Source organism: Triplophysa dalaica, chromosome 22, assembly GCF_015846415.1.
Source record: "Triplophysa dalaica isolate WHDGS20190420 chromosome 22, ASM1584641v1, whole genome shotgun sequence".
Taxonomy (NCBI): Eukaryota; Metazoa; Chordata; class Actinopteri; order Cypriniformes; family Nemacheilidae; genus Triplophysa; species Triplophysa dalaica.
This window is the reverse complement of record NC_079563.1, coordinates 13,728,807-13,746,059: the sequence shown is the minus strand read 5'-3', so window position 1 is coordinate 13,746,059 and position 17,253 is coordinate 13,728,807. Positions and strand designations below refer to the sequence as shown.

At 38.2% G+C, this 17,253-nt stretch overlaps 2 protein-coding genes across 4 annotated transcripts in view; one reads left to right on the top strand and one right to left on the bottom strand.

The window, feature by feature from the left end:
• Positions 1–4,479: 4,479 nt before the first annotated feature.
• tmem218 (transmembrane protein 218) lies at positions 4,480–8,033 on the bottom strand. 3 transcript variants are annotated; one of them, XM_056736212.1, is made up of 3 exons: positions 7,182–8,033; positions 6,988–7,090; positions 4,480–5,021 (listed from the first exon to the last, which is right to left on the bottom strand). In XM_056736212.1, exons 1-3 carry the CDS (start codon positions 7,289–7,291, stop codon positions 4,887–4,889), a joined length of 348 nt encoding a protein of 115 aa, XP_056592190.1. In that variant the 5' UTR covers positions 7,292–8,033; the 3' UTR covers positions 4,480–4,886. The 3 variants fall into 3 exon arrangements, with proteins under 3 accessions (XP_056592190.1, XP_056592188.1, XP_056592189.1); XM_056736210.1 differs by lacking the exon at positions 4,480–5,021 and adding an exon at positions 6,206–6,483; XM_056736211.1 differs by lacking the exon at positions 4,480–5,021 and adding an exon at positions 6,206–6,480.
• LOC130411438 (homeobox protein PKNOX2-like) overlaps positions 7,837–17,253 on the top strand; it is a 60,931-nt gene continuing 51,514 nt past the window's right edge. The window contains exon 1 of the mRNA XM_056736057.1: positions 7,837–7,962. The gene's annotated coding sequence lies outside the window, so the exon portion shown is untranslated. The remainder of the gene's footprint in view (positions 7,963–17,253) is intronic.

Genomic DNA, 17,253 nt, shown 5'->3' with positions numbered 1-17,253 from the left:
TCAAGATACTTTCTCAAAAGCATTAGAGAGGGAGTGTTTTCAAACAAAACTGACCCTCTCCAATGGCTTTGGCTGCTTGTTGGCCATGAAAGGAACGGCTTTTGTTTAGGGTGAGATTCACACTTTCCCGACACAATTTTCTGTTTTATAAGCAGAGGAGAGGTGAGCGGACCGAATCGCTAACGCGACTGGAACGTTCTCATTTGTCGAAGTAAAGATGTTTAGCTGCAAGTGGAAATCATTTGGATTTTCACACTTCAACATTTCAATTATCTTCCAACAAGGTAGAATGTGATTATAGAGCACGGGCCCATTCTTCTCTGCTGTGCTGTAAGCAGGCTACTATAAAAAGTTTTTCACCGTTCGCAGAGCAAAACGGAAAAGGGAAATTTGTACTTGCTTGCATGCACAGTATGTGCCCCCACTCATCACCACGGTTGAATCAAACGGGACGGGAAAAGCAATTTATCTCATGCCGTCCGATTCTGTGTTCCACTCACCAGTCCTGCTGGTTCAGCACAGAGGAACTGAGGGAACATGCTGTTAAGCAGACCTGACCTGATCACGGCTTTATTCAACAAAACTCCCAGCTCATTTAAAACTGTATGCCACAAGAAGCAAAGTGAAGACGTACACTGGCACTTTTTGTATGCAAACAACATCGCTCGATTGAAGATTCGGTATTCTGAGTTTAATAAAAAAATTGGTGACACGTTAGAACAGTAACTTGAAATATTACGTTAAACAATTTCCTCAAACAAGTGTCCAACAGTTATGCTTTGGATTCCAGTGACCACCCATATTGAAAACACAATGCCGTGACCTTGGATTCGAAACAGTAGTAACTTCCCTGTTCACTTCTCTCATCCCACTGTACCCCCTGCTAGGTAGCAGGTCACGGCGAGGTGAGCACCCGAAAAGCCACGCTTCAGCCCTCAATGGGGTGTCAGGGCAGAACTGCAAGTGGCTATTCCAGCTCACCCTGACCCTTAAACTGTGCCTTAATTTTTAACACAGGAGGATTGAGACTCCTCTAATCTGCTTTAGGGGCGAGTTTGAGGTAGAGAGGGGTAGTTATTAAGAAAAAGAGAGTATTGTAAGGTACTGATGTACTACAATTGCGAGTTAAAAGGGATGAAAGAAAAAGACAAAGATTGTTTATTTTTTGGATTTGTTTAGTTCTCTGGTTTTCTTTTGTCAATGATTATGTATGGAATGACAGAATTCATAAGGAATGCATTGGACCGTAAACTGATTTGGATACAAATATATTTTAAATCTATATGTTGTAAATGTTATAGAACACTTACAAGATGTAAACACTGGTCCAGAGGCCCTTCGTATTCTCTTAATTTAATTTTTAAATCTTACATTTATCATTAAATCTTAAGGATATTTCTAGTACACCTTTTCTCCGGTTGTAAATGTCCAGTTGATTGCATTTTGTTCAAACGTTTGTGTAAAATGAGAAGTCAATAGGTCTTTGAATTGTTAATGTCATAAAAGTAAAAACAATCTTTCTGATATGTCCAAATTCGGAAATGGGAAAAACACAGTACTTTTTCATTGACGAAATACTGTGTTGTACAGGTTTACGTGTAATTTTATTACTTTTTTTGGTTAGATATTTGTATAACCCAGTGACAAACATAAAGGTTGACTTCTAATAATGATTTATGGCAAATAATTAAAGTCACGAAATACGGAGATACAAGGTTCCAGAAGGACAGCAGTGAAATGCAATTTACTCAGTTTGTTTAATCTAAGAGATAGATATATACAAATTATAAATCTATCTATCTCTTGTTATCAGAGATAGATTTATAAAAAAGACTTGATGTTTGATGTTATATAACTAGAGTCATCATATTTGACATCCAGATTCAACCCTTCAACTGACCTGACTCTTTGCATCCACCAACTCCACTGACACACTTGTATGATTCAAGATTCCTGCACTCAACAGTCCAAAGCCAAACAGTTGACGTAAATTAAATTCAAGATTTAAAATTCTCATGGATGGAGTCTGGGGATGTGGGGGTGGGGTGTGACGGGTGGGTTACAGAGCACGAAGCTGCAGAATAGAAGACAGGGGCTGTGAGGGCAAAAGTTCTGCTTGAGTGGATCACAAAGCAAGATCTAGAGTTCACCCCACTCCTCTCCTCCCTCCCCAGCCTCCTTCTCTCTCCATCCCCCCCTCGAACCTCAGCAGCACCCAAACCCATATCCCAGTCCATGCTTACACCTCTTAGGCTCTCCGTCCCCCTTTTTCTTTCTCTCTTTCTCGCTGTCTTTGTATGTCCAGCTGGCTGTCCTACAAAGCCTCCAGCTCAGACTCCCAATGAGCCCTGCGCCCTCTGACGCTTTGTTCTGCTGTTTTTCCCACTCCCTGGAGAGAGTCACAAGCAGGACAGACAACAAGAAATGAGGAAATGTGATGGGGAGCAAGACAAAAAATAGGAAAATAAGTCAAGCATCTTTGCAGGAGCGTTCAAAGTCAGTGATTACGTAGCGGTATTTGCTCCATGTGTTACGTAATTGCATTTTTTGGCCACCTGTAGCACGTGTTCATCTAAATTTGTAACTTCTATGATGAGATACAAGATTTATATGAGATAGAAATAAATATAATAACATTAACAATGCTAAATAAGCTGTGACTTCAAGCTTGTTCTTTGGAAACTTATAAACACATCGGTTTTCACAATAGCTCTTAAAAATAGTCCCAATAAAAGTGATCCATTTGTTATCAGATTTTCAACACACACAGATGATTTTAATGTGTTTGTGATCCCTTCGTATGATTACACACAAGCCATTAACGTACCAGTCCAGATATCCATCCAAGCATCCGGTGTTTCTCAAGCTCTGGTAGATCTTTGCCGATCAGTAAGCAGAAAGGCCTCAGTGTTGCGATCTGGGCCGGAACTAATAGGATTGGATTTGATTCATTAGATTCTCATTCATCACACTGGTTGGAATTTCACTGCACGTCCCGTCGGACTCTCTGGTTTTAAATAAGGATTCCGCGAGGACCTGAGGGGTGAAAGCTAGCGCAACCGAGACACGGCCTCGCCTCCCATCCTACTCACATTCCCACAATCTCCCTGTATAAGAATCTCCAGATATACGAGTAATGGGGATAAATTCCAGGACATGTAGTCTTCCAAGTTCCAAGCGTAGACCACATAATTCAGGTTGTGTTCACACTTACTGTACACTCTTAAAATCAAAGGTGCTTCACGATGCTATAGCCTTGTCTAAATGGTTCCAATAAAGAACCCTCAGCATCTGGAGAACCGTTCTCAAAATGGTTATTTGTGGTGAAAGCAGTTGTTCAGATTATAAAAAGAAAGAGATGTTTCTCTAAAGAACGGTTCTGTGTGGACCCAAAAATGGTTCTTCTATGGCATTGCTCAGAAGAAACTTTTAAACACCTTCATTTTTTAAAGTGTTGAAGAATCCGTTTTGGTTACCTACAGAACCATTAACTCAAAAGTTAATTCTAAAATATTTTTTGAATAATCTAATTTGGGAACAGAAAGGTTTTTAAGATTTAAAGGTTCTATATGGAACCATTCTAAGAAATAAAAAGTGTTCTGGATTGCTACTTTCCGGAAAGCGATTTTTATGTTAGATTTGACAGTGACACAGACATTTGATTTGCTTGTCTTACCTTAGTGTTTAAAACGGCACTGGGTTCTAACTGGAGCTCATTATTTTTATTTATTGACCTTATGGAAATACAAATATAATCCCACCATATATAAAATAGCATGTGAAAATAACAAGACACAGCTATGTCTATTTAACCTTGTGAAGTTTTGCCTGCCGAGAGATTTATGAAACTGAAAGTAAATGTCTAAGGCAACAAAGGGCCCACACAGAGTATTCGCCTTGTTAAGAACAAAATAATCAACTTGCACAGCTTGAAGCTTTGTCGGACCGCCCAACTTTGCTCCCTGCGTCTTTGTGTTATTGTGCAGCGAGTGAGACAGTGTCTTGAAGAATGCTTCCATAAGGCCAAGATTAGCATGTCAATATGGGACCAAGAAAATGAAATTTGTCTGGTTTGAGCTGTGAATGAGCAAGATTTGAGTTAGTCAAATAGCATGTTAATAGGCTGGAGTATTAGCTGATTTTTCACAGCAAAAAAACATAAAACAGCCACTGATCATGCCTTCACCAATGACGAGAAATTAAATAACCATGAAGGGAAAAACACAAATTGATCAAGTATTTTATCAGTGCTTGTCGGTGCTAAAGTGTCCCAAAGGAAAAGTGTTCAGGGTGGTTGCCAGGGTGTTGCTGGCAATATTTCTATAACACCTTTATGTTTTATCCTATATTGTCATATGCCAAGTAGAAATTGTGAGCCGGTAGGCCGGGTGAGATACGTAAGTAAGTCATCCTAGTCTCAAAGTATGAGCAAAATATTGGTGGCAATTTCAGAGAAATAAAAAAAATCTGGACTTTTGCCACAAAAATAAATTGTTTAATGTATTGTAAAAAACACTTCATTACAACAAAATTGCAAACAGTGCAACACCTCAATTTGAAATTGAGGTGTTGATGAAGACAAAAAATATGTACAAATATGAGCAGTATGCATTTATACGACACCAATTTACATCAATACGTATTAAAACTGGACAATAAAACTACACGACCACATCCTTTTAAAAAAACTGCCATTGAATACGCTCTACTCTGACCCCTCTGTGCCAGGCTCTCAGATTCTCGAAGAGATGTGGACATGTCTGATTAGGGCAGGAGGACAAAAGCTTTGGAACCCGCTGCTGGTCCCTCTCATCTCGATGCCTCTGCCAGGCTGAATGCCCTGCTTTGGGGCATCTGTAAGAGTTTGGCACATGTAGGCTCATGGTCTAGTGTGTTCTCAAGGGCTTGGCGTACACGGGCTCCAGGAAATGTAAGGGCAGCAACATGAAAAGGCCTGCCAAGAAAACAACGCTCACCAAGGACAGCAGCACGTACCGGCCGATGAAGAACGTATCCACTATCTGAAAAACATCATAAGCTCCTGGTGTGAATTATTTAACACATTACCCAATTATTGGAAAGTAATTAAAGCCATGATTGCTTTGATGTTGCCATTAATAATTTTAATTAGCATGATATTGGTTCAGTATCTTCTGGTTTTCTCCACTAGAGGTCAGCAAGACTCTTTTCAGAAAATAAGACAGAAAGCTCATTAGACCATTTAACACAGCCAAAGACCCAATTACAAAAAGCCATTATAATATTTGTACAAACTAATCCGGAATGATACTGCCTTAATATTTGATAGCAAAAAGTCTGGCAGAGGAATGCACTAAAAATAAAGAAATGTTTAAATGTTTATTTTTCCTATTAATAATGAATAACAATGCAGCTCTGTATACATTTAATATATATTTATCTATACCCTAAATTAACATCACAAATTTAGTTATTTATTTATATACCTGAATAGCTGGCAAAAAGATTTAACCTTTCCTTTCTTTCTTGCCATAGTATCTTAAGCTCTGTTTGTTACTTCCCCGTGTTAGAATAAAAGCTGTACATGGTGATGTGTGGAATACTAACCACCCTCCATGTTTCTACTAGTGTACGAGACCTAAACCATGGGAGAGGCCACAACCTACATTAAACTATTAAACAATGTCTCTGTATGTGTGTGGGAGGGGCCTCAGTCTCCTGCGAATGCAGTGTTCTCTCGTTTAACGCATCTCACTTTCTAATTTGCCAATTAGCCGGCTAGAGAAGCACAGAGCTGGGGCCATGTTTTATTAATGTGGCATCGAATGTGCCGCAGCGAGCTCCTGTTTGGGGCCAGTTTAATTGGCACTGTGATATTATTCCTTTGTACAACAGCGAGGGGTTACCCCTTTCTCATACAACACACTGTCACCTACCAAGAAAAAAAGACAGTTATCTGGGCGTGCTCTCTGCAAGCAAATCAGCCTGTAATAAGGATTTGAGGCTATGTACAGACCACGCTTTAGTAGAACTTATGATATGCATGTGCTTAGTTTTGAGATTGTGGCAATAGACCAGCAACAATAATCTTTTTTTATTTTATTTTACTCTTTGGTTGGCTCATTAAGCAGTGTTGATTTTTTTACTTTTAAGTACATCAAATATATTTTAGACATCTGAACACACACACAACACTGATCAGAACATACATTTTTGGAAAAATCAATTCAACACACAAACTATGCAATGCAAGAGATTTGGAATCTAGATTTAAAATGTACTGTACTCTGATTAAGGGTTACACTGTGTTAGATCTCATACATTTTTTGAAGCTTAACAGCACAAGGAATGTTTGCTGCGTCGATCTTTTCTGCTACTGAAGACCAAAAGGTAAATGTTTTGGCTTTTGTTTGTGCAGACGAGAGGGTGACTTGGCAGCTCGGCTGCTGTTATTGGCAAAAGGAGACACTGGGAAAAAGCTGTTGTGTTTGCGCTCGTCTGCTGCTGAGGAGAGATAAACCAGCACATGTCTTGTGACAAATATAACTCACACAGTTACAGTCTAACCTCATACTATTCAAGCACTAACCTCAGAATTCAACAGCCTTACATAACACTCAGGAAGTTGTTTTGGGATCAAACTGTATAGTTAATATTAATAATTAGCTTTCCTGTAGCTCAGTGGTTAAGAGCATTGCGCTAGCAACACCAAGGTCATGGGTTTGATTCCCAAGGATTTCCTCAGAAACAAATGTATAGTATCATGCAATGTAAGTCGAAAGCACAATGCATACATTTAAATAATTTATAGATATCTAAATTGTAGATCCTGTCCATTACTTGGTAAGCAAACACATATTTATAAAAAAGTAGTTTTTTCCCTGTTTTTTTTAAGATCATGCACTTACATGATCACATTTAGGCAATTCCCCTGCTTGCCAACAAAGACAGTTTACGTATTTTTATCACTGTATCATTTTCATCACGGGTAGGTCACTAAGCTCTCACCTCAAATTCTCTTTCGGTGGAAGGAACTTCAGTGGCACGCGGGAAGAACACCAAGACCAGTGTGATGGTGAGCGCCAGAAGAAATATAGGGACGATCCCTAACCTGGTGAGATAACGTAGAATTGCGTTTATTTCTGCTACTACAAGTACAACACTTGTGATGCGAATGCTGGGTCAAAAAAATGACATCTTACTTTGTTGGACCGGTTGCACGCGACAGAATAATACTGAGCGCGAGAGTCACGATCCAGACTAAAGCGACGATGAACACGCCTGTACCGACACCCAGCACCATCTCAGCCATCCTCGCGCCTCACATTACCGACAATAACTGAAAGACGCGTTTGTGCTTGAAGCCATGAGTAGCCAGCAAACTATTCCGCGATTAACCAGTTATTACGGCTTTTTCCTGGATGATAAATTTAACCGCAGCTACCTTATAATGTGTGCTCCGTGAATCAATTGTATTCCTAATACTATGTTTATGGTTTACAACACGACGCATGCTGCAGGACACTATCTATTACCATAGAAACAAAGTAGCGTCCCATGTTTACATCCGCACTTCCTGTGTCACGAACTGGCCAATCACGGGACTGCACACGGCGAAAGTCATGCTGGGAGTTGTAGTCTCGCTGTGTATCAGCGAGCAATGACCTGAAACTTAAATTCGGCGAAGTCGTGTCATCCGTTGGTTTTTTTGGAATGCGTTTGATACGTTTTGAGACAAATAGGCGCAGATTAACAGTCGCAATTTTGCCTCGATAGTTTAGGATTAAAGTTTCTTGCAACATTTGATAAATATTTAGTATTTCTTTCTTAATGGCACAAACGGGTTGCTTTACCCTGCTTTCCAACTACAGGCAAGACGGAAATGCGTCGTTCCCGAATGTAAGTCCAATTGTATGCCGATAGGGGGCCAGCGGGCTCCGCCGTTATGAACCGGAGACGCGGAATCAGGACCCGGGGTGTTCGGTACGGTATGATGGCAAAGGAAGAGGAACCGCCGAGGTGTATTAGGCACAGGCAGAGGGGTACGATGGAAGAGAGAGAGAGAGAGAGAGAGAGAGAGAGAGAGAGAAAGGGGGGGATGGTGGGAGGGGTCTGATATGGCAGACGTCACGGCTTGTGTAGGGGAGTATAGCCTGTGTTGTCAGCCTGGTGTCAGTCTGATGAAGATTGGCATTCAGGTAAGCTGTCATTCATTTTCAATGTCAGAGCGCGGAGCGGGCGAACACTCCAGCGTGTTTTTTTCTCGGTCTCATTACAAAAGGCAGGACATTATTCATACAGACAGGGCCGAGGGCTGAGGGGAGAGAATGATAGACAGAGAGAGAGAGAGAGAGAGAGAGAGAGGAAGAGAGAGAGAAAAAGAGAGAGCGTGTGTGTGAGAGAGAGCAGGAGTGAGAGGGAGGGAGGAGGAGGAAGAGAGCGACTGTGATAGAAGGAGGTTATGAGAGGAAAGAGGGAAACGGGAGATGATACCTTGCAGAGCGGGAAGCGTTTTACGGATGAATGTTTTGGTGGATGAAGCGTTTGGACTTGTAAATTGTGGTGGTAATTTTTTGTGTTGACATTTTTGTGGGCTTTTAAATGGCATTTTTGCTTTAGCGTTACATTTTTGACTCTTCATATTCATAAAGCATAAAAATGCGGGCTGACCTTGAAATATAGCGTTTAATTATTTGTTATTTTTATACATTTGAATTTGTTTTATTTTGCATTCATATAATGTTTTATTGGTTATAATGAATGTTTTAAAATGTTTGAATTTTATCCTTCGTTTATGGTCAGTTTTGTAATAATTGCAAAGAAGATCTCGCTCAGCATTTCTTAGACATTAAATTAAATAGTATGAAGGCACTTCTTACAGTATCTTCGCAGTCTGATCTGTGGTTAAATAAACTTATTAGACAAAGGCTTAAACGATTATAGTCTTCTATGTGGAAAGTTTAAGAACATTTTGAGAAACAAATATATTTAAAGAGTGGTTTTTGAGTTATTCTCAGACAGGCAATCACGTCTGTATTGAATTGTTAAATGTTTATGAATCTTTCTTCTGCAAAGCTCATTAAAAAGTCTTTGCAGAGTACAAATAATAACATGTGTATTTGTTTTTAAGTACATCTATAGCAGTTTATATTATAAACACCCAGTAATTTTTAATGGGTTAGAAGGTTTCTATCCTTGACAAATTGGCTCAGATCTTTTCTGATTTATTTACTTGTAATAGTTTGTAGCATATGTTTTGGAGTTGCTTGCTTGTGAATTTGTAGGTTTTCCTATCTGATATGTAAAACGTGAAGTTTATTGTTCTATGCTGTTCACAGAAAGATAAGGTAGCCTTCTTTCTACTGTAAATACTAAAGTTCCTCATAAGTTAGACTTGTCCCTGTGTACAACTGGGACTTTCCCTATTAAGCACTCCTTGTGGCACTTGGCATTTGCATTTTTCTGTAATTTTGGATTCTGAATTGAAGTGGAAGAGAGTCCTTTAATGCATTTATAGTGTAAGAAACAAGTGACAACACATTTTCAAATAATTTTAAAGTTGGAGGTTTTACTTTATTATGCAGGCTTATAAAAAACAGCTGTGTTAAAAAAAGTTTCTTCTTTCTTGTTTTGCACTATGGTATATGCATAGTGTCATATACCGTAGTACATCTTTTTTTTACCTAATTTGCATTACTGAAGTGTAAACAGGTCTAACAATTAGGAAAATAAGCTGCAACATATCCCACAGAAGCAGAAATACACCAGAAATCATGAAAATGTTGCTTTCTGTAAAAATAGTTCTTCAAAATTTACTTGACTGTGTCAATTTATCTCTAATTATAGTCATCAGTAAAGTTTTCAAAGTGATGTGGATTTGAATTAATTAGTGAAAGTCAGTGTCATGTATGATAAAACATTTGAAATAGGACTATTGTAAATATCAGCTAGTCCATAAACTAAATGTGGATTCTGCATCTACACATACATGTCTATTCTTTCACCCAAAGTTTAAACACAGTGTTTTTTCTAAACCTCATTTAATCAGCTGTTTTATTTCTGCGGCACAGGCTATCATGAAGCTGTAATGTTTTGTCTGGAAGATAAAAGTTGTTGGATGGGGCTAATTTAAATGCCAAGTTCCCTGCTGAGATCTTAATTGATGATTTGTGTCGCGGGACAAGCTGCCCAGGGGCAAAACTGCAAACACAAAATACTCTGGCTTTATTTGCATATTCCCCTTCTCCACATTACAAGTAAATTACAATCCGAGGTTCTATACCGCAGGACCCGAAGGTCTGTGGGTCTAATCACTAATAAAATGACTCAGTCACCCTAAATGCATGGAGCAAACTGAGCAAAAAAGATTGTAAACCAATTGTGATTCTTCCAGGCATCCATAAAGCTATTTAGAAAATTGTCCTCCTTTCTAATCTGTCATTTTAAAGGCGGGCCTAATTTGTCCAATAGTGCCTACCAATTTTAATGTCTTTCAGATCTCAATTTGGATTATGAGATCTTGACAGTTAATGAGATACAGTTTCCATGTTTGCACAGAAATAATACAGAAGTAAATTAGAATTATTCATCAGACTGTATTCTGCTGGGGTCTTGTATGTTCTCCTGTCAAGGTGAAGCTACATGAATCTGCTCCGATCCTCTATGCCACTTGGATGCATAGAAGCGGAGCTCTGTTGGTACGAGCTTCCGCCGGTAAGCCTTGCTGATCCTGATGGCTCTCCGAGGAGCACAGGCCTGTTATTGCTGTCGAGCGGCCGCGCATTCAAACGACCTCGCTATGCTTCTTTCATACCGTGCTACTGCTCTACCGCTAGGAACGGCGGTCAAAGTCTCCTCCTGGGACCTAAAGGTAGAGGCAGATTTGCTTGATTTACGCTTTGAGAGAAGCGCTGGAGGCATGTAACGATCACGCATAGCTCAAATCACAGACGGTGCTGTCTTCATGGTGCTTTGGCCTTGGAGAGACTTAGGGAAATATGGCTGGAGATACGGTTGGACTGCGGATGCTAACATTGATTTGATTTCCAAGAAACATAGAGACAAACTTTAAATCAGCAGTATGGAAAATAATGAGGAATGGTAAACAGATGTAATGAACTTACTAAGCGCATGCCATCGTTTGTCATGCACTTGAAGAATATCTGTCCTTGACTAGCCTTACCTTCTTTCTATATTTGCCCCATCCATGACTAGTAACATGGAAAACAAATCATTTAATCAGTATTTAGATGTATTGTGGCAGTTTCAGTCCTTTGTTAGTTGAATTTCAACAAAATGAAACCTCAGGAGTGACATAGTCAAAACATATAGACAAAGTCATCCAACAGCAATGTGAAAGACTGACAGCATGACAATACACATGACAACTAAAAAGAATTGACATTCTCACATATATTTTTGTTTCTCCTAAATACATGTTGCAGTATTTGAGGTCTGAAAAAACAGAGCACCTTTTCTGTTATTTTTACCTGATTCTCCAGTTTTCATTTTCTGCAAATAAATGCAACTAGAAACAATATTTTATTTGTGAAAAATATTGTTATTAGTTCACAGAATGAAACAAAAATTATAATTTTACCTAAACACATACCTATAAATAGTAACTTCAGAAAAACTCAAAATAGTTTTGAAATGGTCTCCGTGCCTGTACATTATATAGATTTATAGTTCTTTATACTTTTATTTCAGCTTCCTGGGAAATGAGCCAATAACCCCAAGCCCCATGCACTACGAGTTAAACTTCAGGAACTAGATAAAATCAGATTAATAAAGTCCACTGAAGTTTAAATAAAAAACATTGACATCTAAGTGCAATAATAATAATTTATGCAAGAGACAAACTCCATTATAAGAATAGAGATAATGACTTTACCAGGATCAAAAGCAGAGTCAAATTAGCAGCGTCTTTTTATTAATTCTGAATTCGAAATCCTTAAACAAGACTGTAAACATCAGAGTGCTTTGTTCTTATCTCCAGTGAAATGCTGATAATCCAAACAAATGTACACAGCCTCACTAAGGGAAATACAAACAGTTCTTCCGAATCCTGAATTGATTATATTTCCGAGTAGTTTCTCAGAACACACAAGGGTTGACCATATTTTATTTGAATTCAGTCTGAGATCAAAGTGTAAAAAAACCTCCCAAGACCAATTCATAGATCTTTCCTCTCTTCTAAATATATAAATATATGCATGAGTATAATAACTAGTCAAATTAAAATAATGTGCTGGAGGCAGGAGAGTGCTTGACTAAGGTTGAGAGAGAATGATGTTTAATATTTTCTCTATTAGACCGAATATGTGAATTGTAGTTCTCGCGTGTTTAACACATTTCACAGGTTGGTGTCATTTGGCGTGACGGCAGAGAAATGGTTGTCTTCTATACCGTATGCATTTCACTCCTCCTGTCTTTTGGAGTGCAGAATTTGTATTAGTTCTGAAATAGTGCATTGAGTTCCAATCTATTACTGTAAAAGCCATCTTCTACAAATGTGCCATCTCGCTCCATCCCGTTTCAATGACATTATTCATAAAAGACATGTTTTTCTCCCATTCACGCTTCCTGCTCTGTCCTCTTGAGCATTCAAACACAGACCACCATTGATTCCAGCCACCTGATTTCATTTGGACCTCTGACACAGGGCTATATCTGAGTTTCCTCTCCTGCTGATCTATTTGTGCATCTTTTGTTGTGTTTCGAACAGAACCCCCTGAATTTCCATCATCCTCTTTCAACCTAAGAGCCATTGGAGGGCATTGATCGTCAGCTGTATGTGTGCAAAATGCCTGTAATGGCATCAGTACATGTGAGAATCAGTTAACAGCATTGACTGAGTTATTCTGCCTTTATTAATGCATCGGAAAGGCTTCCTTATATAGACCCTGAGTGACTTCTGAATGGGGCCCAATTCACTCGCTTTAAAAGGATTGTAAATGCATATCAATTCAAATAAGTGGATCTGAAATTTATTTGCGAGATGGTATGTCTCCTGTAGTTTTATTGTACTGTTACTTTCTGAGTGCGGCGAGGATTAGGTTGTCTTTGCATGGGAATAAAACACATTAGGACAGATCAGCCTCTGGGTCATCATAAAGCACCTGGTTTTCTCATACCTTTTGTTGTGATATCTGATTTAAGGAGCACAAAACTTTGTTCTTTTAAAAAATATGTTTCTGCATTACCTTTTTAAGGGATCGTGTTGGCACAATTAGTTTCAGAACCTGTAGATTTGCTGAGCTGTTTATTTTACAAATGCATAAAGATCTCTTAAAGGAACAGTTCACCAAAAATAAAAATTCTCTCTTCATTCACCCACCCTCGAGTTGTACCAAATCTGTATACTGTAAATTTCTTTGTTCCGATGAACAGAGAGAAAGACATTTGGAAGAATGCTTGTAACCAAACTATTCTTGGCCACCATTGAGTAGGAAAAACTGGTTTCCTAGTCAATATTTTTTTTGTTCTCTTGAACACAAAATAAGAAATTTTTAAGAAATTATTCCTGTTGAATTTCTGACTAACTTTTGTGATTTTTCCTTCTATGGTAGTCAATGGTGGTCAAGAACTTTTTGGTTACAAGCATTCGTCCAAATATCTTTTGTTGTGTTCATCAGAACAAAGACATTTATAAAGATTCAAAACAACTAGAGGATGGGTTAAAGATGACATGATTTTCATTTTTGGGTGAATTGTCACCTTTAAATTATATTTTCGCGCATCTCTTTCTAAACCTCATATGTCCAAATTTGCTGTGTTCATTAAATGAAAAAAATCCACTTTTTGAATGATTAAATACTGTGTTGACTAGCACATTTTAGTACTTTTTAATGATTAGATATTTGCAAAACCCAGCTACAAACGTAAAGGGTGATTAATAATAATGATTGATGAGGGAAAAAAATCACGAAATATGGAGATGCAAGGTTTGAAAAGGACAGCAGCGATAATTTGCTTACCCCTTCTCTTTAAATTTAAAAATGTATTATTTTAAAGAACAGTACTTGGATAATGTGATTTATCTTTAAAAGTTCTGTAGACAACAATGCCATCATTAACAAAAAGACATGTTCCTTTTTTTAATGCATGTAAAGTTTCCTTAAATGATTTCTTCTAAAAGGTTAAAAGTAATAAAAGTCCCTCTGCAATCAGTGTAAAAAAAGCTGCATTTATTTATAATTTATACATCTACTTGTTTTTTATTAGCTCAATAGTGAGAGTGTTCATCAGTGTATCTAAATTCTTCAGAGCTCAGATCTGTTTAGCGCTGCTGGTGGGTGATATTTGATACATCAGTATAAGCCGCGCGATTTCAGTCTGCAGGGTGCTTCGCCTTTTTCAAACACGAGAGATGTTGCATCTCTCTCACACACACCAGCTGCTTTATTAGGTTCATACAGAATGTGCAGACAGTTTTGGGAAAACCTCATGTCACTGCAGATTTAAGAAGTGGTTGCAGTCGACCCCGAAAGACCTAAACAACATATTTCTAATATACGTTCAAACCACACTGAAACACTGCGTTCCCTCTTGCTCTGGTTTGTTTTAGGGTCCCCAGAAGGCATTGAGTTGTTTCCTTTCAAGTGGAGTGTAAACATATGAAAGATTGCAGATTCTGTCTCTAATGTTGGAAATCTCAGAACATTAAACAATCTTTTTATTCCCATAGCAGTTACTTTTCAAAAAAATTGCACATTGCTGCAGTTTTTTCCAACCCACATCTCCTTGAGTATGACTCAAGTAGCTCTTTCTCATCTGGATTATGGTGGATATGGTTTAGCTTTATTATTAATATCAGTGTTATGTGCATTATATTACATTGATTTACAAACTCAAGTAATACACCTTAAATCAAGTTTTAAGCTTTTTTATTATTTTTTACAGATTTTGATATTTTAGGCTCATAAAAATGTTCTTAGAAAGACTCAAAAGTACCGTTGGTAAAATTGTTAAATTACACTTGTAGTTGGACTATAATTTTGTTACAAAACCTATGCTGGTTTGCTGATTTATCTGGATTAAACTATAACCGTTTAGATCAGCACATGGTTTGTTGTTCTTAGAAGTTGTGGGCACTCGTCGGCTGGCTTGGAGACTAATTTGCAACAGGTTAACCTATTGACAAGTGGCCCAAACCATTCTGAAACCACCAGACCAGAGTTGGAGCCAATTAAAACTATCAAATCACCCCAATTGATTAAAATAACCCAAAGAAACTTTATAAATTCCGCCTGGAGTATTCGCTTTGGTTTGATGATCTCTTGGACCCGCACTCTAGTTTTCTCCGGCTGCTAGCTCTGAGACTTCTGGTGACTGTTCAATTTAAAACGCACAGGGAGATAAATATAACACATGAAATCGTGTCCGCTTTGTGTGAAACTCTAGAAACGGATGGTCTTCGGAGAAATCATCACTTGGCCTACGCCAGAGCCGCAGTCACGCCATACGGGGGATGATATTAATGCGAGCCTGCAAACGCTGGGTGCGATAACAGTCAGGAGACCGATCAGCGATGCATCAGCCATTTATCGACCACAACTGCGTGGAAAACAATCTTGCGCTCCCTGACTGTTAGAACTTTATAGCGTTGCCCTTCAGAAAGGACTGATGACAGCGCTGTGCTAAAAGTGAAATGTAAACAGCTGCTGCTCCGGAGTTGGGGGTAAATGTAGATGCATGCATGTGGCGGTCTGCCATGGCTGGGGTAGGATGACACGAGTTTTGGGGAGCGAGGAAAGGGTGAAGCGGGCCGCTCGGCCATGCGCTGAGATGGCTAAGGCGGTGTTGGTGTGTTTGGAACAGAGGTGCGAAACGTTGGGCAGAAAGTGGCAGTACATATGTGACACCTGCTTTTTATGTCACCGTTCTGGATGTATTGAAGAGGTATTTATATCCCACCAAAGACATTTAATACAGCTCATCACACCTCACCACTAAGCTCTCAGAATTCCTTAAAAGACCCAGCTGACTTTAGCAATAAACGCAACTGGCCTGTAAGCGAAAGGGAAGGGTTAGCCTCGTCCTTCCTGTTACAAAGGGGTGTGGAAAAATAGGGTGAAAGGTGATGTTGAAGTCATTCATGAAGTCATACACTGCAGGGGAATTCCTCACTGTCCTTCTGAACCTGTCAATGTAATGAGATGCGTTTAATAATTCTTCTTTACATTGACTGGTAAATAGTGTCTTTTACATTTAAATAAATAAAGGCTCTTAAACTGTTCTTACAGGATTTGTGCATTGATTATTCTGATTTCTTAAATGTAAAAAACCCACATAAGTTCTTTGAAATACGTTGATTTGGGTGATTTGTGGTATAATTTTCACTAAAACATATATTGACTGACTCTACCCCCTTTAAAAATAGCCAATATCTTTTCTGATGAGAAGTTAAAGTGCAGAATGATGGCAAAAAAATATTGATCTGTATTGGCAGAAATGATCGTAAGAGACTGTACATTTTGAACGCTTATTGACAAAATTCACATTAAGAAGATATGTTTTGGAGCACACTACTTTTTAGATCCTTAAGGCTAACATGCATTCATAAAAGTACAAAGAAAAATAAATTCAATATTAGTTTATGGCCAGATCCAACTATTAGTTTACCTCACAGTCTAGAGTCTGAAGAGAAGTTAAAGAGCAAATGATTTCATGAAAATCATTAATCTGTTTTGGCAGAAATGTAATTCGTAAGAGACGTAAGAGAGAAAATGAATTCCTATATTAATTTATGTCCGGATCCAACTATTAATAAGTAATTAAGTAATTTTCCTTTGAGGAACAGTTCTCCCAAAATTGAAAATTCTGTCTTCATTTACTTCCTTAAATTGTTACGAATCCTTACATTTCTTTGTTCTGATTACGAAAGATATTTGGAAGAATGCTTGTAACCAAACAGTTCTCGGTTACCAATGATTATCAAATTTCTTGGTACATTCTATTTGTTCTGTTGAACACAAAAGAAGATATTTTGAAGAATGTAGCAAAGTACACAGTTCAGTTCTTTTACAAAATTGTAATTTTTCCTACTATGGTAGTCAATGGTGGCTACGAACTGTTTGGTATCAAGCATTCTTTCAAATATATTTCTCTATGTTCATTAGAACTAAAAAAATGTGTACAGCTTTAGAAGAATTTTGGGGTGAACTGTCCCTTTAAAAGTGTAAACAGGCCTGATCATCCATAGTTGCAATCAAAATGTGTTTTATTAAATTCACAATGTCAGTATGCATTGGCATAAAAAAAGTGCTTTTT

What these genes read in the sequence shown, in the direction of transcription:
- tmem218 (XM_056736210.1), bottom strand. Translation starts at nt 7,291, where the DNA reads ATGGCTGAGATGGTGCTGGGTGTCGGTACAGGCGTGTTCATCGTCGCT. An exon ending in CGTGCAACCGGTCCAACAAA is followed by an intron (nt 7,091 to 7,181) that starts GTAAGATGTCAT and finishes TTATCTCACCAG; the next exon opens with GTTAGGGATCGTCCCTATAT. An exon ending in CCACCGAAAGAGAATTTGAG is followed by an intron (nt 6,484 to 6,987) that starts GTGAGAGCTTAG and finishes ATCTCTCCTCAG; the next exon opens with CAGCAGACGAGCGCAAACAC.